Here is a 13329-nt window from a genome sequence, read left to right as displayed (position 1 = left end):
CATTTAAGCAATTTACAAGCTCGTAGCTTAATCAAGTGAGTTAAACCAATCAATCAAGCCAAATTGACAATAAACATAAGCTCTGCACAACAGTAGCATTGAACCATCATATCCCACAAACATCTATTTCAGCATCAACAACCAAATCCTCTGTAATTATAATTAACAACAAAGAACATCCATTTTCATTAAAAACTCAAAACAAATTGCCTAGTGTGGGTTATCTCTTCTGTGTGGTTTGCGGGCTATTGGACAGGAGCGGGGTTTTACCCTGTGTGCATCCGAAGGGTAGCGGCTGGGGGTTCCTTTGTCATTAAACAAAAAACCATATTACACAACCAATAAATCAACTACGTCTAAGTCCCAAACTAGACGGGGTCAGCTATATGAATCCTCCTCTCTGTACATTTCGCTTAGCAAAATTAACAAATACTCATTTAAAGAAATTTACTAGCTCGTAGCTTAAACAAGTGAGTTAAACCAACCAATTAAGCCAAACAAGTGAGTTAAACCAACCAATTAAGCCAAATTGACAATTAACATGAGCTATGTACAACTGTAGAGTTGAACCATCATTACCCACAAACATCTATTTCAGTATGAATGACCATGTCCTTTGTAATTACAACAACAACAGCAACATGCCCAGTGTAATCCCACAAGTGGGGCCTGGGGAGGGTAGGGTGTATGCAGACCTTACCCCTACCCCGTGTAGGTAGAGACACTGTTTGGAAAGACCCTTGGCTCAAGAAAAGTATTTTAAAACAGTTTGAAAGAAAAAAAAAAATGAAATATGGAAAAGAAGCAGAAATGGGAACTACTAGGTAAAGTAGTTCATAGCATTCAGAAAAAAGAAACAGTAACAACAGCAAAAAACAAATGTGATAACCAAAGCAGAAGAAATACCGTGTGGTAACAGAAATCGAAGAACAATGAAATACAAGAATATTGCTAATACTAGTGGTAGGGAAGGAGAGATAGCTACAACAGAAACTAGGCTGCACATTACCACCAAGCCTATCACGGAGAACCATTTCCTCTGTAATTAAAATTAACTTTTTTACAACAAAAAAAGAGCCATAATCTAACTATATTACACGACCAACGAATAAACTAAGTCACAAACTAGTTGGAGTCAGCTATATGAACAGATTCAGCATAGCGGGCAGAATGAGTTAGAAGAAAAAGTTACCGGCTTTAAGGAGGTTGTTGAGAATGGAAGAGAGGCCTAATCTGGTGAGGTTAGAGGGAACAGCAATGGAATTAGGTGGGGCCTTAAAGGGGGCTTTCAACTTCGTCACGAACCGGACCTGTATACGCCTTGCAGCCTCTTCAACCTTGTCATCAATATCCATTACAGATAACGAGGAAGACGTTCACCGTCAAATTAATCTGAGATAGGGTTGAGGAAGCTAGATTTTAACAGCTTGTGTGGAAGGTGGGGTATAAACTAGGGTTTAACGGAATTTTTTTAAGTACTGTGGGTTTATGACACTCCTGCAAGTAATGAGGCAAGAAAAAAGGAAAATAAATAAAAATATTATATCGCTAGAAGGAGGGCTTGAACCTCCGACCTTGTGGTTAACAGCCACACGCTCTAACCAACTGAGCTATTCCAGCTTCTTGTCGTGGTAAATATTCCATTTGTTAAAATACTAAGTCAGCTCCAAAACACAGATTGATCCTTTACACTACTTAAAAATTCCCTTCATTTTAATTTGACTCGACACGGAGTTTAAGAAAATAAAGAAGATTTTTTATCTTGTGATGTTAAACTAAAAATGTGTATAATGTATCAAAATTTCCTTAAAATCTTGTGACCTTAAATATGTCAGGTAAGTTGTTGGGTGCAAAGAGTAACTAAATACAGAAAGTGGCATTGTTTTTTAAATATATCAAAAAGAATAGAAAGATGAACAAATTGAAACGGAGGGGGTAATACTTTATCCCATTCTGTTCTTATTTAATGCTATTTAGCATTATTTATTTCTAATTAAGTTTATTTACTTAATCCTTCTTTTCTTTTTCTGTTTGCTACTTAACCTTACTAAACGTTACTAAAGTCATGTTAAGTACAAATTAAGTAGGAATTAGAGTTCCCTTCTCCCTGGGATTTATTTTTATTATTATTATTATTTTTTAAATTGGGGGAGGGGGCTATAAAGTGGGAAATCAAATCCTCACCAATAAAATGAAAGTTCCGATAGTCAACCTACTGAGCTACTAAGATTGAAATGAGAAAAGGGATTACAATGGGGAAAATTGAAAAGAACTCGTTGCTGATGCACTGGAGGCACTTTGAATGGTTTTCTTGCAGCATGTGTCTCATTTTGCAATTTGTAACACACTTCAATGAGCGTCACATTTTATTCAAAGAAAGAGATCGCGGAAAAGTAGTAGATTAGGTTATACACTTTATGCGGAGATAAGAATCATTGAACTATTTTAAATTATTTCGTACATATGATCATGATGTGTAATCTGACACGCCTGTGGTTTTAAATTGCATCAGGCCTTGTAATAAAACTTGCTTGCTATAACCTAATTAAACAGCTCTATAATTATTCATTTCACTGATCTCAAATGAAAACACCTTTTACGAATATAAAACCGAGATATGCTAAAATATAAAACAAAAGAAATATGATGAATATCACATTCTGAAAAGATAACAAATTTTGTGCACTTTTTATGCAAATGTTGCTAGTAAGTATTCACTAATACGCATATTGCTAGTTCAATTGATACTAAACCGAGTATTATTAAGAAACTTTTTAGGCCTGTAAATTCATAAAACTAGACAAAGTTATGAATGCTGCCGAAACGGGATGGACATTTTATTCACGAATGACTCAAACATGTCCTAGACATTCTCTTGAAACTAAACATTTTTTCAGCCCCTGTTGGCGTAATCCTTTGGTTCATCATCGTCATCCCTGTAATTTCCTTCTACTGATGTCTCCTGTCCAAGGTCTTCATTTACAGATTGAGCCCCTTGATCTGCACTAAGCTGTTCTTGGCCTCCATTATGTGATGCTTCAGAGCTCCCACCAAATCCTGTGTTAGTGAAGCCATTATTACTAGGAACTCCAACAAAGTCATTCCCACTGTTGCCTCCACCATAACCACCCGAAAAACCACTGCCTTGACCAGAATAATTGCTGCTTGGAGGGCTTCCATAGTTACCACCCTCAACAGGGGTACTATTGTTGTTCCCATAGTTACTACCGCCTCCATAGCTACCGTATCCACCAGCAGAACTGTTGCCACCAGAAAACCCACCCCCTCCACCATAATTGTTGGTTGGGTAACCTCCAGCACCTGCAAAATTTCCACCTTCCCCACCATAATTATAACCACCACCACTACTACCGTAGCCACCTCCTCCTGCAGAACCGTAACCACCAGAAAATCCACCACCTCCACCTCCATAATTGCCGGCTGCATAACCTCCACCACCACCAAAATTACCACCACCTCCACCGTAGTTATAGCCACCACCGCCACCATAGCCACCTCCAAAACCAGCACGACGCTTTTCTGTGGCATAATTCACCTTTATCCGTCTTCCATGAAGATCCTGAAAAAGTTACACAGCATAGATCACCTTCACACCATTACTAAGTATTTTTTTTTATTTTTTTTTTTTTTTTTTTTTCAAAAAAATGACCAGTGACAACATTAAGGTGCTAGGAAATATCACATTTATTGGCCAACCCAAGATGGAACCGGTAGGAGGCCGGTGGGAAGGGTGCAAAAGGTAACTTGTAAGTATATTCAAACGAGTGGAATTACAGGCAATAGGGATTTTCTAGAAATTTTTCACTCTCTATAAATAGTCTTACGATGTAAAGCGATTATCAGAATTACATAGAGGAAATTGAATAAACAAGTGGAAAGGCGTCACTGTCCTCCTTTGCAGATACAAAGTGTCATCACAAAAGAATTTGCTAGTAAGGTTCTGGGTGAAATATTGTTCTCTGAACTATGCATTACAAGTAAAAGTGTCGTTTTCCTATGAAATCCATATTGGTCTTCTATTCAAGTTCTTTCTTTTTAGGATATAGATAAAAATATATGTAATTTGTCTTCATAGGGATAACTTTCACACCCTTTGGAGTGTGGCCCTTCCCCAGACCCTGTGTAACACAGGATGCTTTGTGTGCCCTTTTTTTTGTTCACAAGGATAACTTTTCCACTAGAAGTAACATCATACCTGACCATCCATGGCCTGCATGGCACTTGTTGCTTCTTCACTTGATGGAAAACTAATAAAACCAAAGCCTCTGGACCTCCCAGTTTCACGATCCAGAATAACTCTAGCTGCAAAGGGAGAGGAAATAGTTTATTAAAAAATTCAGCTAAACAACAGACAGCAAAGGAAGCCAACTTCAGAGAAATCTCCACAGACGCCGCACACACGAACCTGTCTCATAGGCCATTAGAATTGAGACATTTCACCAAGAACTAAACTGATAAGGAAACATGTCCAATTCAGACCAAAGACTTCTTGTTTCATTAATAGGAGAAATGAATTTGAACTCCAACTTCAAAATTAATTCAAGACAAAAAATGAGAATTGAGTCTTCTACATATTCACTACCTTAACATCTGAAAGCACTAGCTCGTTTCTATTCGCAATCATAGCAGCATTACTCCGTCTCTGATGATCTTTTGCTAGGAGTATTAGTTAATGCTGCAACTACACAGCAATCATCTCTTTTAAATGAAGTGCATTGCTAAATCTACATATGCAAAACAGTAACCCCCTAGTACCTTCGATTACATCACCATATTGAGAGAATGCCTCTTTCAAAGAACTTTCATCCGTGCCATACGAGAGACCTGCAGCAGACAATACGGCATTATAGAGTAAGCAAAGGAAGTGAAAAAATCACAGAAGCTTCATACACAGACAATATCTTCTCACCTCCGACAAAAAGCTTAGACGAAGACATGCTTCTTATAGCCTGGAAAAGTGAAGCATTTGAGCCAGAGAGGTCCAAGTTTGTGTTTTTGCCTACACTCTGTTTAAGAATGTTCCCAATTTTATTGAGAAAAGCCATCTTTAAACCTAGTAAAACAGAACAGTAAAGAGTCAGTATCACAAATTCAATGTAGATAGACATTAAGGAGCCATATTCAAAAGAATCCTTTTTCCTTCAATGATCAATACTAGAAGCATTAATTGAAAGTTTCAAAACAAAAATAAAAAAAAGGATTCTTCTCTGAGCTCATTTACATCTATGCTCCAACAGTTGTCATAAAACATGAAAACATGAAGGCATAAAATAAAGGCTTAATATATTGACAACCCCTTTAACTTGTCAGCATATTTTATTTAGACACATCATCCTCAATCGGAAAATGCTTGAGGTTTTACGGCTTATTGAGACTAATCCGTATAGTTAAAAGAGGTCACATATTTTTAAGTGGTTAACTTATCTACATAATGGGCATATGAAAACACACGTAAAAGAAGTTCCAGAATTTGAGCCGAAAGTGTCTAAAAGGAACACTTTATCATGTATTCAGGTGTTCAATTGGAACAAGCCGTAGTTCAAGCGTCTAAATGAAATTTACTAGCAAGTTTAAGGGGCAGCCGATGTATTAATCCTAAAGTAAACGGATTGTGAGGAATCAGTTGTAAATGGATCAACCATATAAGCTTCTATCCGAAACTAGTTGAAGATATGCAACACGAATCCTCCATACATTCTGCTCTTATTCAGGCCTATATTACTATGACGATTCATCATACTTTGAGTATGTCATGCTAATTGGGACCAACTATGGGAAGCTCCCTAAACTTTGTTATGAAAATAAGGGTTTGTTCTAGTCTGCAATGGGCATTTCCAAAACTCTGTTAGAACCCTGATCAAGCCCATGGAGAACGATAGAGAAGTGATTAAATGGACATTTACAGCGAATCGGAAACACCCAAAAACCACGAAATCGTTATAGCAATCATGATCATGCAACACATATCAAAATGGGTAAAACCCTAACCAATTGTAAAAGCTAAAGAATCAGTTCAATAAAAGAAACAAATGCAAAAATTAAAAATCTAAACAACCTGATTAATCCTTTAAATATCAAGCTAACAAATATTTTGGTATTATATGAAGTGAAGGTAGCAGAAGAAACTTACCTTTGCTGGAATGATGCACAGAAGCACACTTGTTGGTTCGCCACGGAGGGTTTTAGAAGATGAAGGGTAACTCCAATAAATATCCCAAAAACATATCGGCCTTGCGATTACAACTTGCTCATTCTTGGCCGTTGGATGAAATAGAGGCGGTGGTCAACAAACATGGGTTCAAGGTTCTTCCTGTTCTCTTTTTTTTTTTTTTTTTTTTTTTTAAGGCGCATTTTTTGTGTTTCTTTTTATATTTTTCATTTTAACCATAAGGCACAAAATCGGAGCAGTTTTTGGGGGGATTTTTTTAACCTAAGATAAGATGATATTATATGTACACCTAGTCATCAAGCCTTTTTTTTTTTTTTTCTACCCGACGTCCGGTACTCGCATTAGAGTCTGACTATATCCAGATTCCGCCGCTTTAGGCAGTGACAGAGCCAGAATTTTCACTAAGAGGGTTCAAAATATAAAAAGTAAACACACGCAGAAGTCAAAGGAGGTCAACGTCTACTATATATATATATATATATATATAAAATAACTTTAATCATGTATAAATGGTGTAATTTTTCGTCGATACCTGACTCCGCCCTTGCCCGTAGGGCCTCATTTGGGGAGAAGCGCTACCTATCAAGTATTTTTTTCATATTCAGGGCTCGAACGCCAGATTTCTGATTAAGAGAGGAACAAACCGATCCGTTGCATCACATCCTTTGGTGGTTAATCATCAAGCATGAGTTCCATCTACTGGCTGTATTAACGTTTAAAATAAGTAGGCTCGATAAGAGGGGTTGCTCAGATGGCCTGCAACCTCACCTACAACCCCAGGGTATCAAAGGGGAATTAAAAATAAAAAATAAAAATAGACTCGTTTTGATGTCAGGTGCAGTAAAAAGAAAAATAACATCATTTTTGGTATTCTTTTTGTACGTAAAATCTGTCGAATCTGATAGTGATGGAAGCTCCTATCCTAAGTAGTAGGAGTAATTTTAGCTGTCTTTGATATTTACAATCCTCCCTCTATGTAATATTTATTCTACTTCACCTTGGTGTTTTACTTATAATTTATGTTACTATATCTTATTCTAACTGTAATTTAAAGTTCAAATTAAAAGCATGTCTTGATATTTCGTTTAATGAAAAGGTATCCTAAAGATGATCTGCATCAGCGTTATATTATGGTAAAATTTGACGATTCAATCATTTTGCTTAATCTTTTAATTGAAATTTGAAAATATCATATCATGGGTCAAATTGGATAAATATATGCCATACAACTGTTAACTATTAAGAATCTTGTATATAGCACGACTGTGACCCCCCCTTTTGACTTACTCGACTCCCAAAACTCACTATCACGTTGTAATGTCTCTGTTCTTATTTCACAGTCCAAGATAAAGGTCGTCTTCCGATAAGATCATACCTTGAAAAAGTGCGGTCTATGCTAGAAGGCTTAATAATCCTCCTCATTGAGGTAGAGTTCACAAATAGCCACTTTTTAGTTACTGTAAATTGAAAACTAGGTAAGTTTCAAATTCCATCACTCTATGGTAAGTTTCAAATTCCATCACTCTATGACAACGGCTATTATTCAAAGACGGAAGCTGAAAGTAGGCAGTGAGCGCTATTTCATCTCCTTATTGCTAGTGCAGTTTAAAAGTCTGCAACTTTTTGTTTAAATCTGCAAATGGTGTATTTATATCTTTTATTTTTCCTAAGCAAAAGAGGTGGCTGGAAACCACAATTGAACAAAAAAAAAAACGAGATAAGCGACTTGTTCTAGGGTCGCAGGAGAAGCACTGATCTCATTTATGGCCCAATGAATATAACAACAATCCAATCCACACTTGGGTGTATGGTGTAGCCGTCAAGCACATGGGGAACTTTAATGCAGAATAAATAACTCAAGGCATTAAATGCAATATGTTACTGAATTGGGAAAGCTTTGCTAACTCTGATCAAATTTACAGGATGATGAAACAATAGTTAATGGACAAAGAGAGACATGGTCTCTATCAGTCTCAGACATAATATCTGTGAACAAGGTGATTGCATTTGTTAAAAAAGAATGTTGCCATGCTAATCAAGATTCAAGATATCAGATCTCCAACCACAAGCAGCTTTTCCAGGACCCAACTAACAAACAAACTTTGTTTTGAATCTTGATAACAAAGTTATTAACAATCTTAAACAAACCTGTTTTGCCAATATCGATGAAGTTAGCCGTGAAATTTATTCTAGCAAGCAACAAACAGCAAACAGATACTCTTAATCTATGCATTTCACAAGTACCATGTAATTGATCTTTTTGCAAATAACACCAAATTTCTAAATTCAAAAAGTTATGAATACATTAGATTACAAAAATAGATATATCTAAATGTATAACAGGTATGATGATTGAGAATTAAGAATCCTCGACATCCTCTGGCAGAAACCCCTGATTAGCATATTAAGCTCACTTCCTGTAGGAACCATGTAAAGATCTTGGAGAACCCTCAAAGAGATCCAAAAGGAAGTTCTCCAAATCATCCGCAGTATACTTTATGTGCTTATCACTTACATTGTTGGTGTGTCTTCCAACAAATGTCCTGTATGCCTGAATAACCTTGAGTGATGTTGAGATTCGAAGCTCTTCACGAAGTTGACTATCTGGGATTGACCATCCTGTCTGTCTCTTGTAAACATCCTCAAATGAAACATAAAAGTTGTATAGTCTCTCCTTGAGAAGAGTTCTCGAGATAGAATTCGAGCCTGGATTCGTTAGCCCTTCATCTCGAAGTAAAGAGAGGATAGAGCTCCAAGTAGCTCTCTCATAGCTCATTGCATGGTGTTGGAATTTCCAATTATGTTTTCTGATCCAACCATCGCCTAGTATTGTTCTTAGATTGGAATTCTTCACCTTTTCAGCCATGTAATGAATATTATTCATTAAGAAAAGGTGACCTAGTGATTCATCCTTGTATAACCTGGACTTATCCTCAAGGTTGCATTCCAAAATCGAAGTAAAGGATCGAAAATGTTGAGCCAGCGGAGAAATATAACACCCCCTCTCTGCATTATCTTCATCTCTATCGGGTGTCATGTCCACTGAATCTTCCTTTTCATGGCCCTTCAGAAGCTCATCAAGTGTCTTGCTATAATCGATAAGAGTTTTCATGTAGTTCATAACATACCTTGTGAGATGGTGTATTCCACCACCCGGAAAAGGATTGGCCGATATGCTGGAAGCAACAGCATTTTCAAATTCCAGAAATGTCGCCTTTGCACAATCTCCCAAGTTTCTAAGGATTACCTGGCATTCTGTTCGAACGCATAAACCTGCCTCATCGGAGTACATAGCATCAATATCTGGGATAAGATCTGCAAGCACTTCATACATGTCAAGAATCCGAATCAACTTCTCCGGTTGATGAGGGCCAATAGCTATAGCTTCGCCAAAATTCAGAAGCTGCAAGATTGAAGCTTTCGAGGCCTCAGCAAAGCAAACTGAACTAACTGATTCCAGCTCACTAAAAATCTGATCACTTAACCATTTTTCACTAGCAAGGTAAATGCGAACAAAGATCTTCATAGCACGTATCCACCTCCTGATTTTGGAGTTCAATGACTTCCATTCCATCTTTAACACATCCTCGATGCTCAACTTCTCTATTTCAAGAATAAAGAGGCAATCATCCAAACCATCTTTTCGAACATTAATAAATGCCTGAGAACACTCGCGACCATAATTTGAATCGAACATCAAATTGGCAATGCATCTTAGATCAGGAATAACATCTGGATGGACCAATTCAATAATAAACTCCTCCGAGCTCCTACTCATACTATCTCTTTGAACCACATTATCCTCAACGGAGTCATCCCCAAACGAAACAATAGAGCCATCATCTAATGTATCGTCTTCGCTTGAACGAAAAGACATATGCTCCGGCTCAAAAGGCTGCCTATTGTGAACAAGCAAATGCGTAAACTCTTCCTCAAGACGATTCATCGCTGTTTGCAAAAGATCGTGAGCCCTACGAAGAAGCTCATCCTCTTTGCTACCTTTAACCAAGTTCAAACTCTCCAATCTCTCAATCAATTTTCGAGCTTGATCGACATATCTCAAATACTCATATGCTTCTTCTTGGCCACAATCCCATATCATTGACTTACCCACTTCCCAGCTCATAACTTTACTATGCACTAAATTAAACTCCTCCTCTAGCTCAATAAACTGCTCCTCAGTTTCATCAGCTTCCTCATCTTGGGGTTCACTCACTCTAGTTATGGAAGACAATTGAGTGCCTAGATCAGCCAAGATTTTTCTAGCATCATCGGTTAAAGTCCTATTTGACCCTAATGCTTTCACAATGTTCTGTGCAGCAGCTATTAGGTTTTCTTCTTCTTCTTCCATTTGGGGGACTGAAGGTTCACAGTCTCCCATATAATCCAAGAACTAAGGAAATCAGCTCAAGGGTAATCCCAAACAGGTAAAAATTGCAACTTTAGAAGTCCAATTGGGAAACCAAAGATAGAGCTAAGAAATTACTATCAGCAAGAAACTTCACCAAGAATGATATCAATATGGATATACCTGAACAAAGATCAATACTTTAAAATCAACCCAAATCTCTTTTTGAAGGAAAAAAAACTAAAGTATGTAGGAAATATAAAAATGGGGCGGCAGGGTATAATAAGAAGATAAAAAGTAGCAAACTTTAGGTATAAACTAAAGTGGGAAATTTCAGAATCAGCAAAACAACGGACAGAAGCAAGAATTAGAGGAAGCTGAAAATGCACAAACCTCAAAGCTCAAATCTTGAATATGCAGAAAGAGAACAAATTAGCAAACAAGATCCATATATATAGCAGAGGGGACTCAAAGTAAAGGAAAGAGCAAAAGATGAAATGAACTGACCCTTTTTAGCACAGTGGTTTTATGATCAGACAAAAAATGTTAAAAAAAAAGAAGGGTGTTTTCCTAGGAGAAATGAAGCTGAAAATTTGCACAGAAAACCGACCTTCTAAAAATATATGTGCATCATGTGGGTAGCTGCTTCCTATTGGAGTAACTTCGATTTTGGGCTTTGGAGAATGACCAGTGCTGCTTTGACCTTCAGTCTTCGAGGAATATATTGAGAAATTTACCTGACAGTGGTCCTTGCGTGTAAAACTCTTATATTTACAATTTATAATTAATATTTAATACGACGCCTTGCATTCTGTAGTGAGATTTGTATGGTCGTTACGTTGAAAAATAGAAAAAAGGTTTTTTGACCAGTTAGTTCTATATATTAAAATTTTGTGATCTTTAATATGTCATGACATTTTTATAAAGTTATGTGATTAAACAAAGAATGAAGTATTCAAGTTAAAATATTCTAATATAAAAAGGTTTTAATTTTTTTAATTGAAGCATTAATAAAAGAGTATATGAAATGGAATTGTGACAGTACAAGTACTCTTGCACCAAAGAGAAATAACATGACCAAGATAAAGTTTTATGTACCAAAAATATAAATATTTTTTACACGATTACTTTTTCTAGGAGCCAGCAAGAAGTAATTGCTTGTAATTTAGCGTAAAATAGGTACTCCATCCGTCTCAAATTATTTGTCATGATTATTAAAAATATTTATCTCAAATCATTTATTGTTTCAAAAGTTCAAAGCATAATTAATTATTTTTCTCTAGTTTACCCGTAGTAAAATTTTGTCATTAATGGAGATGACACATAAATAGAGTAAATATTTAATTGAGAGAGATTACAACTTAGATGTAAATAAGGATAAAGTGAGTCAAATACCCTTCCTAATTAATATTTCTTAAAAGGCATGGCAAAAAAAAGTAATTGTGTAAAAAATATTGATTACTCTTTTTTTGATCCGGAGGGAGTATTTCTTAAAAGGCATGTAAAATAAAAAAAAAACAATAAATAATTTGAAACGACGAAAGTAGCCTATAAAAGGCAAAGACAGTAAGTAATTGCAGCAACCAATAAACTTATTTTTTAAATACTTTTTAAAGTTTATAACTTAAATTGACGATAAATTCAGCTTAGACTTTACGCTGATGGTGTAAAACTTGGGGAAATCTTATCAGCAATGTTGGTCTTGTTAATTGCTTATAGATTAACGCAATAATATGGAAAAACATAGCTGTTAGGTTTTTTTTAACAGATGCATGATAAGCTGAACAAAGCCGAAATCATCAAAAATCAGGTACTTTGATTTATTTATTTTTCGACAAGTTCTTTGACGAAGGAATTAGGGGAAGAAAAGTCACGAGACCAATACTGGAGCAAATTTTTCCAACTTTGACAAGAGTAGCAGTCTTATTTTTAATCCCTGTTTTTTTGTATAATAGTTACTCGTTACCAACTTATTTCTTGTTAATGATTGAGATTTCATAATTGTTCAAATAAACTAATTTTCTTTCATCTTATTTCATAATCAAAGTTTAGACTTTTTTTTTTTTTTTTTGCTATCCTTTTCCAATACAAACATGATGACTAAAATCTGAGACCTCAAGATTTAGAGTGGAATAGAATTGTTGCATTAAAAGTCAAGAACTCTAGAAATGTCAAATTCTAAAAGTTTGTCAATTTGGTTACAATCTCGAATATTTAACTAACTTGGAACTTCGTTCTTTGATATATTTTTGGTCAGCGGAGGCATTTAACTTCTAGTATCTGCAAGACTATAATACCATTGATTCCTGGTGGAATTCTAATTATCAGCCCTTACATTTTATTGGTAAATATTATCCACTTGGTATGTTTAATTCCTTCAATAATTGTCATATTATTTCTATATCATAATATTAGTCAATTCTCTACGATTAATGAAAAACATCAATTGATTTGTATGCATGTCATATAAATACATAGTAAAAAATGGGAAAAGATGTTGGTCAACAAAACTCTTAATGCTTTAAATTAGATCAAATGGACGGTAAACTTATTTAAAATAAGACATCAAGTTGGTTGTATTGAGAATTTTTTATGGAGGTGTGTTCAATTGGTTTCGTAAATTAAAGATCTCCAATTATTGAGAATTTGAGATCTGATGAGAACAGGAAGGAAACAAATCCCCCATTTAGGCCTCATTTGTTTTCATTAATATTTAAGAAGTACATTTAAATGCGCATAAATGATTAAAAAGTCTGAATCTGAATGCACATCTGAATGATTAAAATGTTGT

General features: G+C 35.7%; 2 protein-coding genes and 1 non-coding gene across 7 annotated transcripts; all 3 read right to left on the bottom strand.

Annotated features, from left to right (window-relative positions):
• Positions 1 to 1546: 1546 nt before the first annotated feature.
• TRNAN-GUU (transfer RNA asparagine (anticodon GUU)) lies at positions 1547 to 1620 on the bottom strand. Its single transcript has one exon. It is a non-coding gene; the product is annotated as a tRNA-Asn (tRNA).
• A 1008-nt stretch (positions 1621 to 2628) lies between these two features.
• LOC132047018 (glycine-rich RNA-binding protein 7-like) lies at positions 2629 to 6320 on the bottom strand. 3 transcript variants are annotated; one of them, XM_059437894.1, is made up of 6 exons: positions 6152 to 6320; positions 4931 to 5074; positions 4777 to 4845; positions 4217 to 4323; positions 3508 to 3580; positions 2629 to 3477 (listed from the first exon to the last, which is right to left on the bottom strand). In XM_059437894.1, exons 2-6 carry the CDS (start codon positions 5064 to 5066, stop codon positions 2894 to 2896), a joined length of 969 nt encoding a protein of 322 aa, XP_059293877.1. In that variant the 5' UTR covers positions 5067 to 5074; positions 6152 to 6320; the 3' UTR covers positions 2629 to 2893. The 3 variants fall into 3 exon arrangements, with proteins under 3 accessions (XP_059293877.1, XP_059293875.1, XP_059293876.1); XM_059437892.1 differs by having other exon boundaries at positions 2629 to 3580; XM_059437893.1 differs by having other exon boundaries at positions 2629 to 3580; positions 6077 to 6156.
• Positions 6321 to 8431: 2111 nt separating this feature from the next.
• LOC132047017 (exocyst complex component EXO70E2-like) lies at positions 8432 to 11299 on the bottom strand. Of its 3 annotated transcripts, none has more exons than XM_059437890.1 (2): positions 11149 to 11299; positions 8432 to 10721 (listed from the first exon to the last, which is right to left on the bottom strand). In XM_059437890.1, exon 2 carries the CDS (start codon positions 10569 to 10571, stop codon positions 8601 to 8603), a length of 1971 nt encoding a protein of 656 aa, XP_059293873.1. In that variant the 5' UTR covers positions 10572 to 10721; positions 11149 to 11299; the 3' UTR covers positions 8432 to 8600. The 3 variants fall into 3 exon arrangements, with proteins under 3 accessions (XP_059293873.1, XP_059293872.1, XP_059293874.1); XM_059437889.1 differs by having other exon boundaries at positions 10932 to 11237; XM_059437891.1 differs by having other exon boundaries at positions 11046 to 11237.
• Between the last annotated feature and the right edge of the window lie 2030 nt (positions 11300 to 13329).

Source organism: Lycium ferocissimum, chromosome 2, assembly GCF_029784015.1.
Source record: "Lycium ferocissimum isolate CSIRO_LF1 chromosome 2, AGI_CSIRO_Lferr_CH_V1, whole genome shotgun sequence".
In the NCBI taxonomy this organism is placed as follows: Eukaryota; Viridiplantae; Streptophyta; class Magnoliopsida; order Solanales; family Solanaceae; genus Lycium; species Lycium ferocissimum.
This window is presented reverse-complemented; position numbering and strand designations above follow the sequence as displayed.